Consider the following 19,814-nt stretch of genomic DNA (forward strand, 5'->3'; position numbering starts at 1 on the left):
CCGTTGGTCATGGAGTGGGTCCGGCCTGGAGGAGAGAAGAAAAAGGGGGGTGAAGGAAAGAGAAGTTGTACCAACTCGTGCATTGAAGAGCTGCAGCTGATAAGCTTGTTAAATGTGAATATTGTCTGGTTTCTTTACTCCTCTGTGACGGTAAACTGAATGTCTTTGGGTTGTGGACAAATCAAGACATTTGAGGACGTCATCTTGGGCTTTGGGAAACACTGATTTACATTTTCCCCCATTTTGTGACATTTTATAGACAAAACAACTAATCGATTAATTGAGAAAATAATCGACAGATTAATCGACAATGAAGAAAATCGGTAGTTGCAGTCCTAATGCATTGATGTAGTAGACCCTTTCCACCATCATCCTTTTCAAATCCGATCTAACCTTTGGCCTAGTCTTACCATAGACCCTGCCGTTTGGCAGGACGGTGCCTAGTCTTACCATAGACCCTGCCGTTGGGCAGGATGGTGCCTAGTCTTACCATAGACCCTGCTGTTGGGCAGGACGGTGCCTAGTCTTACCATAGACCCTGCCGTTGGGCAGGATGGTGCCTAGTCTTACCATAGACCCTGCCGTTTGGCAGGACGGTGCCTAGTCTTACCATAGACCCTGCCGTTGGGCAGGATGGTGCCTAGTCTTACCATAGACCCTGCCGTTTGGCAGGACGGTGCCTAGTCTTACCATAGACCCTGCCGTTGGGCAGGATGGTGCCTAGTCTTACCATAGACCCTGCTGTTGGGCAGGACGGTGCCTAGTCTTACCATAGACCCTGCCGTTGGGCAGGATGGTGCCTAGTCTTACCACAGACCCTGCCATTTGGCAGGACGGTGCCTAGTCTTACCATAGACCCTGCCATTGGGCAGGATGGTGCCTAGTCTTACCATAGACCCTGCCGTTGGGCAGGATGGTGCCTAGTCTTACCATAGACCCTGCCGTTGGGCAGGATGGTGCCTAGTCTTACCATAGACCCTGCCGTTTGGCAGGACGGTGCCTAGTCTTACCATAGACCCTGCCGTTGGGCAGGATGGTGCCTAGTCTTACCATAGACCCTGCCGTTTGGCAGGACGGTGCCTAGTCTTACCATAGACCCTGCCGTTTGGCAGGATGGTGCCTAGTCTTACCATAGACCCTGCTGTTGGGCAGGATGGTGCCTAGTCTTACCATAGACCCTGCCGTTTGGCAGGACGGTGCCTAGTCTTACCATAGACCCTGCCGTTTGGCAGGATGGTGCCTAGTCTTACCATAGACCCTGCCGTTGGGCAGGATGGTGCCTCCATTAGCCAGGCTGTTGAGCTCTCCACTGCTGTCGCGGGTGCCCCGCTCACTGCTGCCCCCAGTGAGCGACAGCACAGCCTCGTCTGTGCCCTTGGCCCCTGGCAGCTCCTTAAACACCGGGCTCTCCTCCTCCTCCTCGGGGATCTTGTCCAGACTCTCATCAGAGATCCTGGCCAGAGCCTGCTCCTTCTTCAGACGACCTGCAGGAGACACACCAGTGGGAGCTTTAGGAGGAGGACACCATGAAAAGGCCAAACGTCTCAACCAGATGAAGAGGAATTCCTCTCATCAAGGTCAGCCAGTGTTTCACTGTGTTGTTGTGTGACTCATTTTAGTAAGAGGCAACTCCAACAGTTACATTCTAGACAGCCGGACTACAAATGTGGCAAATGCTCTCATGTGCCTACATTTGCCATGTCTAGAGATCCAGTTTTAAAAAGCTTGTCAGTAAGCATGTTTTTCTTGAAACTGCCACTCGGCAATGATATCAAATTACAAGACTGAAAGGCCAAGAAGTTCATAGAGATAAAGAGAGAGTTCTGCAGGAACATTCCACAAACAACACAAACAGGAATATAGGCATCAGCTGATCCAAAGCAAGCTAATCCCAGCGGTGCGGACAGCCTTGACCCCCACCCTCCCTGGACAAAGGCATAAACACACATCAGCTGTTTCACTTTGATGGACGCACCAATGTCCAGATTATAATATCACCTATAATCCCCGCTGGCATCCAGGTCATGACATGTTAAGCAACAGGTCAAATTGGCCTCGGTCACTCAAGTAAAGTGTGGAAATGGAGCTAGAGAAAAACCCAGTGACGTCTCCATGTGTATGATTCTGGAAAATGAATACCAAGTTATGTTAAGCTCGGTGCAGCATTGCGGCAGAGCCTTACATTCTTAAGCAAGCTACATGTGACCAACCTGATGCTGCCAGATGGGGGCGGTACTGTTTTCACAAGACACACACAGAGGTGCATGTCTTGTGAAAATAATACCACCCCCATCTGGCACAGGTTAACATGTGACTAGGTAGGTTAATAAGTGAAGCTTAATCTCACCACTACAACAGCACAGCGCAATAATTATCTGTTCCTTTCCGTCCGCTTTTCAGATCTTTGGATTTCCAATTTATACATCTTCATATTTCATGATCCTAATTTAGATTTTTACTATCACAGCAAAGCATTTATCGGCTCTTTCAGCTTTGAAATATGATTGGAATCTCACACTTGCAATCTATATTCAGTGAAATCAAATATAGTTTGCGTAGCTTAAAGTTCAAGTTCAAGTTCAAGTTTATTTCAAATCCCAGATGGGCAAATTGTGTTGCAGCATCATAGAACATAAAATATAGAAACAGACAACATGTTGGACATCAATAACATAATACCAGTTTACAGAGTAGGTAGGTTAAGTGTGCACCATAAACCCCTCAGCACAAGCCTATCGGCTAATCACTAGTCACTGCTACAAAGCGCAAATGTGTCTCAAATTCAGTAGTGCAAGTAAATAAAATCAATAAAGGAATAAAATAAATAAAATGAATAAAAGGTTGCAGACAAGTAATGCCTTAAATGATCAAATGAATAAAGCCAAAGTACATTACTTCCTTCTCCCAACGGCATTCAAAGCTACGATGGAGGTGGGGACAAAGGAGTTCTTATACCTGTTCTTTGTGGCCAATGGGACGCTTAGACAGAGGCCAGATGGAAGCAGATTGTACTCAGAATTCAGAGGGTGGACACCATCAGAGCGGATGGACACAGCTTTCTTGAGCACCTGCTTATTAAAAATGTGATCCAGGCTACTAAGTGGGACTCTAGTTAACTTAGAAGACATTTTCACAATTCTCCCAAGGGAGTTCTTATCTTTGATACATAGATTACCATACCAACAGATAATTGGGAAGGAAATTACAGATTCGATAAAGATACTGTAGAACAGCTTCATCAGGGACTTATCGACATGAGATTTTGCCAATTTCCTTAGGCAGAAAAGACATTGCTGAGCTTTCTTGGACAGCATGTCAGAGTTGAGGTCGAATTTCAGCTTGCTGTCAATTACAGTACCCAGATATTTATAATTACAGTACACAGGTATTTATAATTACAGTACCCAGGTATATATAATTACAGTACCCAGGTATTTATAATTACAGTACACAGGTATTTATAATTACAGTACCCAGGTATTTATAATTACAGTACCCAGGTATTTATAATTACAGTACCCAGGTATTTATAATTACAGTACCCAGGTATTTATAACTGGTTACATGTCAAACTCAAAGCATTTTACTAAACGTCTATGGAACGATTCATGGAGAATTAAATCTCTTAGTCCCCATGCCGAACCCGGAAGAGGGTGTGACTTTGACACTCTAAGGCAGGGGTGCCCAAATTATTTCCCATGAAGGGCCAAAACTCAATCTGGGTGGAGGGCCGAGGGCCAAAAATAAACGTTGTGGAATTACATTAAAATGTATTGTGTTTTATAGAAAATTAACATTCTAAATCTAAAATAACATTTCAATATAATAATCTACTTTTTATCCGTTTGGTAATTGTAATAATTTGCAATTGGTTATATATATTTAAAAAAACATCTGCATTTGTGGGGAGCTTAAACATTTAATCAGTAAACACCCAGTTAAAAACAGTTGTATTTTCCACCTTTGTAATCAAGAGAGAAATGTGACTGAATTCACAACTTGAAAAATCCTCAAGGTACTTTGAAAATCAGTTTCGTAGTGGCGACGTATATTGTACTCTTTCAAAACAGCCACTCTGTCTGCAAATGAGACAAACCGCTGTTGAATTTACTTCGGGAAAAAAAATACTCTTGCTGAGCTGGTGTAAAGCCAGTGACTGGGGAGGGATCAAATATCAGAGCTCACCCCCCAATCAACCAATCAGGAGCAATCAATCCTCAGATAGCAATGCCTCACACCCGTGTGATAGAGTCGGGGAGAGAGAATACCAGCTGCACAAAATTAACGTTAATCGTAGATAGAAGAGTCCCGACATCTCCATTCAGGCACGGACTGGATAATCGGGCACGTCGGGCAACTGCAAAAAAAAATTGGGCAAAAAAAAATAAAAAAAATAAATTACCCCCAAATCCGTGGCGGGCCAAAAAAAAAAAGAGCGCGGGCCAAACTTGGCCCGCGGGCCCCAAATTGGGCACCACTGCTCTAAGGTATCTATTGCCCTTTCCATTGTTTTGTTGATATCATGTGCCATGTCTATGTTTTATCATGTACTGTGCTTTGTGCCTAGCTGCAGGCTGATTTTCCCAATAGGGAAACAACAACAACAACAACAACAACAACAATGTATTGAACCTGAGCCTTTATCTGAAAGCTTTTAACACTGCCAGCTAAGATCTTCACCCTAGGACAGGGCCGGCACAGCAGGCCAAGCAGCTCTCCCGCTGAAAAACCACAGTAAGTGTCTGAGCACAGAAACGAGACAGACTAGGCAAAGTTCAGAGTTTTGTGGAGGCTTTAGAGGTTTTGGCAGAGGCCGACGAGAGAACACATCCGCTGGCAGCCGCTGAGGCCCTGTTGTCCGGCCAGGTTCCTGAGCGCTGAGACCTCAGACGCCGTGAGAAAGCGTGGACAGACACACAAAACACAGATACCTACTTGCTATTTTCCTCCTCATCCAGGGACAGACGAATATCCAGACCACAGCAGCACAGACCAACGACCCAGCTAACGTGATAAGAAAGATGGCCCAGACTGGTAGCATCTCTATTCCAAGCACTGCAATGAATACACACACACACGCATACACACACACATACACACACACACACACACACACACACACACACACACACACACACACACACACACACACAGGCACACGCACACAGAGTAAAGAATACTTTGCAGTTAGCTTCCAAGTATTGTTTCATCTATGATTATTCTTGTCTCACCTTCTAATGGAATTTTGAGCAAGCAAATTGCATTGGCACCATCACCGCTTACACTAACACAATAATTGAATCATATGTTGGTGTTACACTTAATAAGCATGGCCACTGGCCAGTCTCTGTATCTAGAGTGGTGTTGCACGGTGCTTACATGGGGCTCCAGTGTACATGATGGAGAAGGTGTTGATCCCTATGGTGGTGGCGTAGAAAAGGGGCAGTGCTCGCAGGCCATTGGGGACAGAGTCCTCCTGTGGAGAGAAAACACACACACACGCACACACACACACACACACACACAGACACACACACACACACACACACACACACACACACACACACACACACACACACACACACACACACACACACACACACACACACACACACACCATTTGAATGCAGTTTGTGAGATGTGGTGATAAAAGAGCAGATGATACATGAGCACAGAGTGTCCGGACATGGTCTGACTATATGAGATATTCATCTTCCCTGGCTGTATTTACTTGTCCTCAGGCACTGTGTCACTCCTGTCAAAGTGTCCTTGAGGAGCTACCTGCTCGTTCATCTCATTCATCTCTCTGGATTACAGCATCAGCTACAGCATTTGGCTAGAAAGGAAATGTGTGCATCAAGGCCAAACTGCATGTAGACTATGATGAGTGTTTTTATATATATTCCATTTTCATTCATTAATCTATTGATACTCCGAAATGTTGTACCTCCCCCTGCTTGTTTTCATTTCCCTTTACTTTTATTCTCTTCTACTTATTTCACTCGCTTTGTTATAGCAAATATTTTGCGGTTATTTTATCTGTAAAGCAGCTTTGTAAACTCTGTTTTTGTGCTATAAAAATAAAGATGATTATTATTGTTGTTATTATTCATATCACAAAGTAGTCGTGACTCGTGACCCACGAGACATAATGGTTGCAAATACCTGCTCACATTTGTTGCTCACATTGTGGTCACTTGACAGGTCCCTGATCACATGCAAGCAGGGCCAAAAGTTCACTTCTGATCTGTAATCTCCAGTCAACCTTCTGACCTGGTTTACTGAGTTCTCGTTAGTTCTGATCACTTTGTTTAATATATGCATTGCTGATGACCATGATTAATATAACCTGTCCACAGCAAAGTACAGGTCAGTTCAGTTGAAAAGAGTGAAAACGCCCAGTGAAAACAAGCAATGAGGTCAAACTAGGTGTGTGACAGACAGTTCATTGTTACCCAATGTTTGGACTTACATGGGTTTCTGACAGCACATTTTGTGAAGGTTGCAAATCTCAACACAAAACGAAAGATTGAAAAGACCAAATATTCCTCTAAGCTGACGCACTTAGCTGCACTGAGTGAGATGCACCTGGCCTGCATTTGACCCAGCTATACAGTGAGTCCTATGAGTCATGGTTGTGACATCTTCATGATCTGCAACACGTTTCTCTAGTCTATCAGCAACTGTCTGTTACATAACTACAGTTTTGCGGCTGTTGCCAAATCAAAGGGGTTTTATCTGTCCTGAAATTCTGTGCCTGTGTCTGCCTGTAGCTGTCAAATTCTAGTATTTGCACTAGTGATCTAACACCAACACTGTACATGCTCCCAATTTCCAAGGTTATTTCATTGTCTGAATGTCCAAAACATTTCCAACTGCATAAACCATAAAATGATGCACTGACACCACTGTCAATGTTTCATTACATGGCCGCACAGATCAGTCATAAAACATTATTTGGATTGTTAGGACTCCAGGACCCAATTGATTAGCGTTGTGGAAGGGTGTAGCACGGGCCAAGGAAGAACCCATTACATTTTGGAGCGGATCCGACTCACAAACAAGCAATTGGCCTTGGCAGAGGTCTGCGCTCTCTGAGTGCCATTCTATTTCCAACTGTAACCGCTATTTGTAACCTCCGCAAAAGGAGGTGATGTTTTCGGTCCGGTTTGTTTGTTTGTCGGCAGGATTACCCTTGGTTCACACCAGGCACTATTCAGAAGCAGCGCTGAAACCGGTCACACCAGAAACCTCAGCATCTTGCTCGGAGCTGCCCTCCCCCCACTCACAACTTGCACTGACTTCATGCCTGGCAGCTCGGGTGCAGCGCGCTGAACACTTGAAAAATAGAACAGAAGCCGAAACTATCGCTGCAGCGTAGCTTCAGCGTGGCGTGGGGTGCGGCTGGTGTGAACGGTCTTGCCTGTTAACAAGGACGCCAGAATGAAACTGCGCTGCGATTTTCCATGAAACTTGGTAAAAGGGTGTAGCATGAGCCATTACACAAACAAAATGCACAAACATGCAATTGGCCTTGGCGAGTGCCCTTATTATTATTACTTATTATTTTCATTATTTAGTTAGTACTTCCCCACAATTACTACCCATCAACCTGATGTTACTGTATGATTTGACCCAAAATGAAGAAGAAAATGTCTGGGATTGTGACTTACAAGCAGAGTGGGGGGAGGATCAGGTCAAATCAACATCTTCACCAATGAGCCCCTATAAGAGCTTAAGAGGCTATAAAAGACTAAAAAAATAATAATATTGAAATCACACTTTCCTAACACACACACACCCACACACACCCACACACACACACCCACACACACCCACACACACACACCCACACACACACACACACACACACACACACACACACACACACACCAAGTGCAACTGTACAGTGATGTGAACCCACCTTATTCAGGATGAAGAATCTGATGAGGAGGAAGAGGAGTCCAGACATGATTCCAGAGAGCAGGGGGGAGATGAACCAAGATGACACTGGAGCAGGAGACAAACACCTGATGAGAACAGCAGCAGGCGAGCCAACAGGCCTTACAGCCCTTCAACCTCCCTCATCTACTCCTACTTTAATTATTACAGACATTTCCCAGAATGACTTCTGACAGCCCAACATGCCTGAACAGTGAACATGTTCTATCTCTGCTGTGATTTATAGTATTATATGTGTAGAGCAACAGCAATAGCATGGAGTTTTTACAGTTGAGAGAAAGTGAGAATTGTGCCCTCGCACACTGAGGCTACTGTTAGTGGAGAAATCAGTATCTCTGCCTCTTCTACAATGGATTGAATGTTGCTCTTTGATTCTGAGGGACTGACGTTTACCGTTTATATTTTAGATAGATGGATTTTCAGCTATCAAAGGCCATTGTAGCTGCACTGCAACTATCAATAAACATCTGCTCTACGCTTGACCAGTTATACAAAAAGGGATCCGAAATGCAAGGTTGTTTTATAACAGTGTTTAAGTATTTTAGGGTGGATTTCTTTACAGTATACACACACAAATGCACACACATAAAATTATCATTATTGTGACATACAGTATGTAATGTTCACGCACATATTTTGGGTTTACACTGTTACAGTTAAGTTCTTGAGTAATGTTACTAAATCCCTGTCTGAACCTACCTGAACTATTGAATGTTGAGTTGACCCATCTGTTTGGCTGGCATTATTAACTCAGTTTTACGCCTGGTGTAACAGCAGCTGGTTTGAATCAGGTTGGTGATGTATCTTATTCTAGAGAGGTGCACTGCAAGGTTACAAAACCTCTACTGGGACTCTGAATACTTGGACAAAGGGAGTAAAATATGTGATATGTACATTGAAGGATTCCTCCCTGTCACTGTCTGCTCGGGAGCCCTGCTGGTATGTGTGCCAAATATGAACACTATGGTTGCCCTTTCCCATGAACGGCGTTGTTGCGGTGGACTGGTAAACCTGGATTTTCTCAGTGTGCAGTGTGTTTGTGTGTGCCTAGTGTGTGTGTGTGTGCCCGCACATTGTGTCCCACCTGCTGGCTTCTGGGGGTAATGCTATCACTAATTGGCTGTTTTTGGCTATTTATAATGACCTTATTAAAATATCCGGCCCAGTCCGTCGCGACTGCCCGGGACCTCTGCCGGTACCCGTGTCAAACATGAATGCTGTCAGGCCAACGGTAGCCTGAGATACACACAACGTACAATCACATGTAGCTTTGCTCATTGATGTGTAAGATGCAGGTTCTGTATGGCGGCATGGTATCAGTGTCTGTGTAATGTGGAAAACATGCTACAGCGTCAAAGGCCTTGCCGAACGCGCCGAGGGGCGAGGGCTGCACCGCGGCTGCTGAGCGTGCCGGCGCAGCTGGCATGCAGCTCCCTGAAAATGTGGCTCCACACAGCTGATGTGAACAGCCTCAGTATAATATCATGTAGATGGGGAGATAACAGGAGAGAGAGTGAAAGCTATGACCAAGTATATGCACTACATTCTCTCCTTGGGCTAACCTCTAGTCATTGAAATCGCACACAACAAATGTAAAAAATCGCCAGTTAAAGTTTTTTTTGTACTCCTGAGCAAAACAAGGAAGCCATTGAGAATTGGCGAGAAGAAAAATGTGGATCTAGCTGTCAAGGAAGTAAGTTGGAGTGTTCATCTTCCGTATAATATACAATCTTTTTGTGCAACACGCAACCATGCACGCGACATAGGAGAACGCCAGGATTGGAGGGGGGGTTTCTGTTTTCCCCCGTCTTGGGCGTGGTTTCTGAATGATGACGCGTTATGCAGTGTCTCTATAGCATACATGGAGGTATAAGCACACGCACACACAGACAGGTTTTATACAACACAGTACACAGCCATTACCAATCTTGACAAGCTGCATCCACTGCACGCCCTTGGTGCCTATGGCCACCAGGGAGAAGCCAATGGTGGAGCCGACGATGCAGTGAGTTCCAGAGATGGGCAGTCTGAGGAAGGAGGCGATAAGCTGCCAGACCGCTGACCCTGTGGACCAAACACAGGCAAACATCTCAGCCTTTTATCACCTTTGATCTGTCACTGTCTTCTGCATCTAAAGTGTAGTCCTACCAGGAGGAAAGCTGTGAACAATGGAGATCCATGCCACATGAGCTGACAGCACAGTAATTTTTATTTTCATGCACATTTGAGTATCTTGTTCCACAGACGCAGTATAAAGCTATAAACACAGAATTGAAATACAGGACCACCTCTGTCTTAAGCCCCCACACTGACTTTGTTTAGGTTACCTTCACTCTACTCAACTTGAGTTATGACAGAGTGTGACATCTTAATAAGGGATCAGAGTGCATTTGGAAATTCAAAATGGTCAGTTTAGGTTTGTATTGTTTGTCAAGTTTGGAGCAAAATGGACCTGGATTTGAAGTTATAGTGCAATCTGAAAATTGCAGGTTATTTTCCATCAACACAACCTACTCTTCCAAGAATCTGTGCATACCCACAACCGGTATAATCAAAACAATTCTGGGTTGAGGCTTTATATCACGAGAAAGCCTTGATCTACGATAACTAGATTAGATAATTGTAGTACTTTGCCATATTGGGTCCCACATTCTTTTTTTCTTTGAAAAAGGCACATTTTGATTTTACGAAGCCTGTGGCAGAGATGAATCAGCACAAACCAGCTAATGATGACAAAAACAAAGAGCAGAGCCACAGTCTGAGGTATTGACTTAGCAACAGAGAGATTGCATTGGACTGCACTGCACATCATCCTTTAAGTATCTTTCATAACCACAGCTCAAATGTGGTTTTTGTTATTCATGAACAGCTGGATTCCATTACTTGGATCATCAACTCAGGTCTGGAAGTCAGAGAGAGCCCTAAATTGGACTTTGACAAACAAGCATTCTGTGCCATTTGTGTGAAACAGAAATCAAAGGCGATATCAAAACCAACCCATTAGAGACAGTACCCGATATCTCATGAAGTTGAAACAAACCATCATTCTGAATCGAACAATGTGCAGATGAAAAACCTTCCCTGGCTCAGATGAATGAACATCGCATCTTGGAATAGTAGTTCTTATCTTACACCAGTTTTCCTCTAAATCTATGCAAACATGGGTAATCCAAGAGGAGTACACGTATTATGAAAGGCTTTGTACATATGGGCCATGAACTAACATACATCTCTTCCTTCAATCAAAGGACCCGGGTTCAAGTCCCTATCTCGCCAAGCCTGCTGAAGTGTCCTTGAGCAACACACTAAATGCCTACCAGCTGGAGAGGAGCTGTTCTGCAGCTGACCCTGACCTGACCTGACCTGACCTCTCTGTGGACAGGACCAGTGAAATTTCCCTTTGGGGTTCAATGAGGCATCACATTATTATTATTATTACGATTATGAATTGGTCTCTCCGCTGTTGGCAAGTGAGTCAATGCCACAGATCTTCATACTACACAGCACCTGAAAAACAAGCTACCGTTTTAGCTGCACAAAACCAGTGTGCACCTGACGAGTACATATGAATCTGCCATCATGACCACTGCAGAATGCCTGAGTGTCTGTGCAACGGTTTAGTGTATCTGTGCCACAGTGTCTGAACAGGTTGGATAGGGTTAACTATAACAAACTGCAATGCCCTCATTCATGACAGAAACATATCATTAATTTCCCCAACAACAACAACAACAACAACAACAACAACATCAGAAGCCTGGAGGAAAACATTTATGTATCCTGCATCCCTTATTTATAGACAAGGGCCTCATAAAAAATGTTACCCAATTATTTTCCCTGCTGACAATTCTTTCTCGAATGTCATGCAATAGAAACAAATTGTTATTTTGCAACACAAAAGTCAAACACCTCTACCCACCAATTAGCAGAGCAACCCTTGCATATTAAGCAGTGTGAAAAGAGGACACATTTACATGATCAACACAATTCATTTAGAGGATGAAGCTAAAGAGCAGCAGCACTTCAGCCGGCATGCAGTTCAAAGTGGGAGTTTAACCGACAACAGGTACATCTGTCTCCATCTGTTGTGCAGTTCAGTCCGACTTACCGACCATGGCGCTGACCTCCCCTGCCATGAGCACGGGCACCGTCTCGTTGTACAGGTGGACGTCTATGATGCCCTTCCGAATCGTCTCGCCCACCTTGGCCCCCAGTAGCATCGAGCCCAGTGTCTCGAAGATGGAGGCCAGGATACAGGCCTGCCGCAGTGTGACCACGCCAGAGCCCACCGCGGTGCCGAAGGAGTTGGCCACGTCGTTGGCTCCCACTGAAAACGCCAGGATGAAGGCAATGATGAAGCCAAGGATGACCATCCACAGATACGGTTCCAGATCCATCTTGATATGATCTCACCAACAAAATCCACAGGGGAAGTGAAAAGCGGAAAAAACGAGCTTCTGTACTCTAAACCGGAGGTGCGTTGTGCGTTTGGCGGAGGACTTGTATCGGTAAGCTGGCTCCTTTTCTTCGTCCCCTGGTTGTGAAGAGTTCGAGGGGAGAAGCACAGTCGCTAACTAAACGTTTGGAGCTCAGTCCAATGATTGGAGACTAGTGATGGCGGGTTCAGGGAGCATTCCATAGCTTAGTGCCGAGACAGTCTGTCTGCACGCTCCTTCACCTGCCAGAGAAATGAGAGAAAAGAGACACACAAACAGATTAGCAACATAAACTCCGATTACTATATTCTGTGTAGCAGGGAGAGAACAAGAATGCACATGGGAGATAGAGAGAGATAGAAAGATAGATAGACTGAGAGGGAGAGAGAGAGAGAGCACATTAGGTGAGCACAGACGAACTAGACGACGATGCGAGCTGAGCTGACTTTGATGAAATGAAGCGCTGGAGAGCTGAGGACAGCTGGAGATAACCACAATAAGAAACAACAGTCTGCACTTCAAAGACATCCAATCGGATTCAGAGGGTTCAGAAGGCTTGTTGTCAGCGCTGGCCGGGGCTATAAAAAGCCCACAGTCTCCAGAATGAGACGTGAGCAATGCACCCCAGCATCGGAGTAGACTATTAACACCTTCTCCTCACACAACGACCTCTCCACCAAACCTGCTCGTGTTTCACAGGTTTTGCCTTTGCCACACATCCAGCTAGCCCAGACAGGGATGCGATTTTCACCCGTACATAATGAGACTGGCACAAATCTCAGCCAGCATCACTGCCATCATGTAGAGCTGCAACGATTCATCGATTAGTCGATCGACAGAAAATTAATCGACAACTATTTTGATCCTCGATTAATCGTTTTGGGTTTTTCTTTTTTTTTTAAGTCTACATTATCTGATTCCAGCTTCTATAATGTGAATATTTTCTGGTTACTCCTCTATGACAGTAGGCTGAATATCAAATAGGAGGACACTGGAGCACACAGGTCATCTTAGGTCTTTATTGTAAGTGCGTTATTACGTTATTACGTTTCAACACCTCAGTGTCTTCTTCAGGCAGAAGAAGACACTGATGTGTTGAAACGTTAGTGTTCTTTGATCTGCACCTACAATAAAGACCTTCTAAAGCTGTGTTCACACCGAGATATTTATTTTTCACTCTGTCGCTTGATTCAACTCTTTGGAATCGCTCTGTTTAAATCGCTCATCAACAGGCACACGAATTGACGGACATGTGGGGGCTATAACGTTACGCAATGTCATGATGTTTGTCCACTACGAACCACCGTAGATGTTTACAAGCTAAGCCTATCAGCGTGCTCCTAACGTGAGCTCCATACCGGTAGTACAGACTTCACTTCATGTCAGCTGTCAGCCTGTCAATGCGGTTTGTTGCCACACAATAAACCAGCGGTTTGTTCCAAGCCAGTGTGATCCTTGACTCTCTCTCACACGGCAGCCAATCAGCGTTGAACAGCGAGCGACTGATGCCAGCGTATTTTCGCTCGAGTTGGGATATTTCATCTGGGGCGACGAGCGTATTTTCTCCCTATCGCTCTGTCTCTGTCGCTCTCCCGGGCGAATATACGCTCAATCGCTCGTTTGCATTGACTTTGTATGTAAACTCGATGCCAGCGAAAAACTTTAATAGGTCGGTGTGAACGCAGCTTTAGATGACCCGTGTGCTCCAGTGTCCATCTATTTGATACTGCTGTGTTCCTGATCTGTGAGCACCGATCCTCATCTTCTAGCTGGTTTAGCGCATGAACTCTCTCAAGTAGGCTGAATATCTTTGGGTTGTGGACAAAACAACACATTTGAGGACGTCATCTTGGGCTTTGGGAAACACTGAATGACATCATTCACAGTTTTGTGACATTTTATTAGACCAAACAACTAATCGATTAATCGATCATGAAGATAATCGTTAGTTGCAGCCCGACTGCCATGTGTGCCACCACCGTGATGCTAATAACCACCTAATTAGCCAGCCAACCTCCAGCAGGCAGGCAGGATATTGAATGTTTCACATCAGCATATTGTAATGTTGGAAAATGGTTTAATCAATCTGATGCCAAAGCTTATTAAACCATAAATACTGACTGAGAGAGAGAGAGAGAGAGAGAGAGAGAGAGAGCACACAGTGTTATCGACAACAGCAGCCTGGTGGATGTTTGCATAGCGGGTTACAGTGTGATTGCAGTTACCTCTCTAATGTTGTCTCTTATTATCATCACTTTCCCTCAGCATGACTGCTAAGGTACTTTACTGAGCCACACGACACAAACTAGCTTTACAGTACAACTTCCATCACTGTGGGCGGCTTTGCTGAGGTAGAAAAGTACCAGTGCAGGGATTAAACTTAAGACTGCATTGCAGTAAGGACGTGATGTTTTCTACACTGCTGCTGCTAGAGGAGGAAGAGTTCACTCAACTCTGTTTGGGCTACATTATTGATACAGCAGGGGGGGGGAATACAGTCAATTCTATACATTGTGATTATTTGAAAAAGGGCTTTCTCTCTGCTGGTTTGTCTAAGTGAGAAGAGGATTTCTGAGAATACAAAAGTCATTTAATTAATTAGAACTGTCCTCTCCCGTTAGGCAATATAGTAATTGCGTTGAGACTCCTCCTTGGAAAAGCGCTCCAGTGATTCAATTTGCTGAGTGTGTCTGTGGGAAAGTGGATCACATTCACATTGACAGACAGACAGATCACTTTGTCCCTGGAAAGTTCCACAAGGCTTGTTTATGTCACACTCGCAGCAACCAGCAATGACAACACATTTTGAAAATGGACGCTTCGGCCAGCGACACCGTAGCCCCGAGCAGCCCCTCCAATAAACTCTAATCCACAAGTGTTGCATGACAAATCCCCACTGTGGAATAATTCTGCCTTTTTCTTTGCCTATAATGACACATCAAAGTCAACTGATAATACGGGTTAACGGCTGCACACGTCTTTTCCTCGAATGGTTAAGCCCATTGTTAATGGGAGAAGCATTAAAAGTAAACAGCTTGGAGGCCAGACCAACACATTCTCTGAGCATTAAGCGACTGTGCGCTCTCCATCACGTGGGGGCAGGCAGCTCCTTTCTAAACAGCCTGGGGCCGGTTACAGCGAGGAGACCCATCTGGAACAGTTGAGGTCACGTACTCCTAACCTCTATGCTGCACAACACACCAAGGAGAGCCGGAGAGTCATCTGTCTGGATCAGATCAGAGTAGATCCAGCAGGAACAGGGTCCAGCACCTCAGTTCTGGAGGGCGGTCGAGTGCCCGTCACCTATCCAGGCAAAGAAGATTATTCTTCTAACTGTAAAACTAACTAACTTTTATATAGAGAGAGGTCGGCTCATAGGCTGGGCTCGCGTAGCGAATCTCAAACTGAACTTAATAAAAATATAGCGATACTTTATTGATCCCTGGAGGGAAATCTCTTTTCGCCTGCTCGGGGGGCAGGAACAGAACAGCACTCCAGGACCTGCTAGAGATTTCCTGTATTGGAGGATCTGAACCTGGAGGATTTGACCTGGAGGATTTGAACCTGGAGGATCTGAACCTGGAGGATTTGACCTGGAGGATTTGACCCTGGAAGATTTGACCTGGAGGATTTGACCTGGAAGATTTGACCTGGAGGATTTGAACCTGGAAGATTTGACCTGGAGGATTTGAACCTGGAGGATCTGAACCTGGAGGATTTGACCTGGAGGATTTGACCCTGGAAGATTTGACCTGGAGGATTTGACCTGGAAGATTTGACCTGGAGGATTTGAACCTGGAAGATTTGACCTGGAGGATTTGACCTGGAGGATTTGAACCTGGAGGATTTGACCTGGAAGATTTGACCTGGAGGATTTGAACCTGGAGGATTTGAAGCTGGAGGATTTGAAGCGGGAAGATTTTAACCTGGAAGATTTGAATCTGGTCGAAAGACGGTCTCCCTACTGACTACACCGGCCTCACATCCAAGTCATGAAGTCATGTCCATCACAGTATTTGTAACTAAAAGTTAATCAAGTTACACACCTAGGTAACAAGTCCCCTTCATAGATTTCACTTGACACCCCCACCCTATTATGTCACAAATAGCAGCCTCTTAAAAGCACAGTGTTGTGTCAGAAGCAACATCAAAATGTCATCTTATAAGGTCCGCACCAATAAGTGGCCAATTGTATTCTTTTGCCAAGGATAACTTTGACATGAAATAAACAAAAACAAATTTTTGTTATTTAACACATTGACTGCCAGCCGTTTTTTTCTTGCTGTAGGTAGCTTCTGCCAAGCCGTTTTTTTGAGGATTGTGGCTCATTTTACAAGCGCCGAGGATTATTTTCTGCTTGGAGTTTGTGAACATACAATATCTCAAAAGTACTAATAGAATGTGTACTTTCTCTGTCTAAAAGAGTTAGTTTGTAGAGTTAGTAGTTATGTAAGCATTATCAGTTGAATACAGCATGGTTTTAGCATCAGAACAAATATTCAGAGATAAACGGCTTTTTGTGAAATTCGATAGAGCTGTCACTTTAACCATTCATTTTTGGCTCTCTCTCTCTCTCTCTCTCCCTCCCCCTCTCGCTCTCTCTCTCTCTCTCTCTCTCCCTTCCCCTCGCTCTCCCTCCCTCTCTCTCTCTCTCTCTCTCTCTCTCCCTCCCTCTCGCTCTCCCTCCCTCTCTCTCTCTCTCCCTCCCTCTCGGGAGGGAGACGCACTAGGTTTAATCCTAGTGAGAGGGGGAGAGGGAGAGAGAGAGAGAGAGAGAGAGAGGGAGGGAGGGAGAGAGAGAGAGCGAGAGAGAGAGAGAGAGAGAGAGAGAGGGAGAGAGCGAGAGGCAGAGTTGCTTCAACTCCTCCCTCTTCTTGGGTGCAGCGGCCGTCACAGTCTCAGTGCTTTTGCTGCTCTCCTGTGCCTGTCTGCAGGCTGCTGTTTGAGGAAGTCGGCATGGACTCGCTCGCTTCTTGGGAGTTTTGGTTGAGAGAAGCTTTTGCGATTCTGGTCATATTTATGCTGCGTGTTTCAAAGTGTGTTCCACCTGTAATGTATTATGTAAATTTGCAATCCCGCATCGCCAGCAATCAGCGTGAAAACGAGAGCGTTTTCCCCCAACCATTTTCATGAGAATGTAATACTGTAAAATCGCCTAGCCATTTCCTTGAATGGCTTGCTCCCTTTTTCTTTGATTTCGCTCGTCTGGGGGAGCACTGTCAACACTTAGTGGGTCGGTAAAATAGATTATACACATTCAATACCTCCAATAATTGTACAGGAGACGTAAAAGGGATTGATCAACGCCCCACCGTCAAAAAAAAAAAAACGATTTTTTTGACGTATCCATACGTCCTTGGCAGTGAAGCGCTGGATTTTTTTTGACGTATGCATACGTCGCTGGCAGTTAACGTGTTAAAAGGAAAACTTTTCCGCTTTTCAACCATATCTCTAATCTCTATCTGAAATTGGGATATAGTGTGAAAAACAAGGGCAGTTTGTAAAATGTTCCTTTTAATAAGTGCCTATTAATTGATTTTGCGCATCTATTTATACATTCATACAGGTATTTCTTTGTTTTATTCTTACATTTAACGTTTTATTGTAGGTACAACTGTCACACACGCCACTGGACAAAACAGACTGTACAGTAAAGTACTTCTAATGTGTGTGTGTGTGTGTGTGTGTGTGTGTGTGTGTGTGTGTGTGTGTTATTGTGAGAGGGAAGAGAGGAAAATTGAGAGCGAGTGAATGACACAGGTGTGGGCACCTGCTCTTCAAGAACCAGTGGCCGGTTGCACAAAACACCTTGAGTTAAGATTTCCCTTAAAGTCCACGTAAAGGTTTCCTTAAAACAAAATAGGTTGCACTAAACACCCTAAAGTCTTCTTAATGTTTCCTTAAAATGTTTATCCTTAAGGAGAAGACGAAGAAGGAGAAGAAGGGTGTTTTGTGCGACCAATTTTATTTTATGGAAACCTTATCTCTGACTTTAAGGAAAATCTTAACTCAAGGTGTTTTGTGCAACCGACCCCAGAACTTTTGAATCAGGTCTGTGCTTTTCCCAAGGGGCAAACTCAACAGGACAGTTGCAGTTAAACCAGGACCATTCTGAAGAGCACATCCTACTGTAAGTTCACATACCGCCACTCTCAGCTGTGCACATCAAAACTATTATAGGGCTATATATAGGGCTTACACTTGTACATTAGAGTAGTTTGGTATGTTGGTCAGTCTTCCACTGACAGTAGTGGTGCGCCACATCGTATCGTTGTCGGTATAGCGTTACAATTCATATTCATATCGTCATGACGTCGCAGTTATGCTGGCGTAACAGTATTATGTAAGCGCAGCAACAAGCATGGCTTGTTGGGACACACACACACACACACACACACACACACACACACACACACACACACCAAGGAATCTAGATGGAAATTCAATAAAATGCCAAGTGTTAATGAGAACTGAAAATTAAGCTGAAACCCAGTTTAAACTTCACCTAATATGTTATGGAGTTTTGGGTTAGCAGAAAATAAAGGGTTTATGGTGCATATAATGTGGTTCTACTATAGCTTAAAATGTATGGCTAAACTCTCCTGTTTTAATGGTATCCTGCAAGGATAGCAAGGGCTACTTAACCTTCAATAGAGAAATCCTGACCATCTCCAGGCTGTACAGTCAAGCTGTGTGGCCTGGACGTGCTGCTTATCTTGGTTCAATTAATGAATTGATTAGGAGTTTGTAACTGCTGAGAGTTTAATCCTTGGAAATTAGAACCTCATAAGAACTTTAAGCTTTTCATGAAATGAGATAGAGAAAGTCTAATTAAAATATGTTGCATAAAATCATACAGAAACTGAACAGTTTATCTTTCCTTGATTAGTTATCCATAACAAGGTTAGTCTCAAGACAAAATTAGACCTGCCAAAGATATTTGCTTTTTCCATATCTCTGTTTGCTGTCCACTAGTGACCGTTTAACTTAAAAGGAGAAACCAGTGTCTCTTGGGGTTATAGCCCATTTACTACTGTCTACATCTAGTCATGTTTCAATGCATGTCATAGGGTAATTCGGTAAGGTAATTCGACTTTTTAACCTTCACTCATTTTGGGGGGGGGGGCATTTTTAAAATACAACTTCCCAGTTTCAAACCTTGCCTGAAATTAACTGCTGTCCCAACTAACAAGCCATGAATCTGGCATGTACTGTCCGGTTTGTAAGGTTTTTGAGGGATTATTTCCAGGAGACTTCCATATCCTCCTGTGGGTGTCAGCTGACTGACAATAAGCAGGCAGTAACCTAATTCTATGGTGTGTATGACAGCATCCATGACATGAAATCACTCAACTCGAGCACAATGAAATAATGATCAAACAGAAACTATGACAAAACCAAATTAAGGCTTTATGT

General features: G+C 44.3%; 1 protein-coding gene across 2 annotated transcripts in view; it reads right to left on the reverse strand.

Moving 5' to 3' along the window:
- Nucleotides 1-19,814, reverse strand: part of slc20a2 (solute carrier family 20 member 2) — a 63,729-nt gene that overhangs the window by 15,709 nt on the left and 28,206 nt on the right. For both annotated transcript variants that reach the window (XM_083643934.1, XM_083643933.1), the window contains exons 2-8: nt 12,071-12,640; nt 9,886-10,026; nt 7,925-8,010; nt 5,380-5,476; nt 4,936-5,055; nt 1,251-1,484; nt 1-25 (exon numbers count right to left, since the gene is read on the reverse strand). The exon at nt 1-25 is cut by the window's left edge and continues 293 nt beyond it. In XM_083643934.1, coding sequence (XP_083500060.1) covers nt 1-25; nt 1,251-1,484; nt 4,936-5,055; nt 5,380-5,476; nt 7,925-8,010; nt 9,886-10,026; nt 12,071-12,359 — 992 coding nt within the window. In that variant the 5' untranslated portion in view covers nt 12,360-12,640. The remainder of the gene's footprint in view (nt 26-1,250; nt 1,485-4,935; nt 5,056-5,379; nt 5,477-7,924; nt 8,011-9,885; nt 10,027-12,070; nt 12,641-19,814) is intronic.

Source organism: Poromitra crassiceps (genome assembly GCF_964638095.1).
Source record: "Poromitra crassiceps genome assembly, chromosome: 10".
NCBI classification, from domain to species: domain Eukaryota; kingdom Metazoa; phylum Chordata; class Actinopteri; order Beryciformes; family Melamphaidae; genus Poromitra; species Poromitra crassiceps.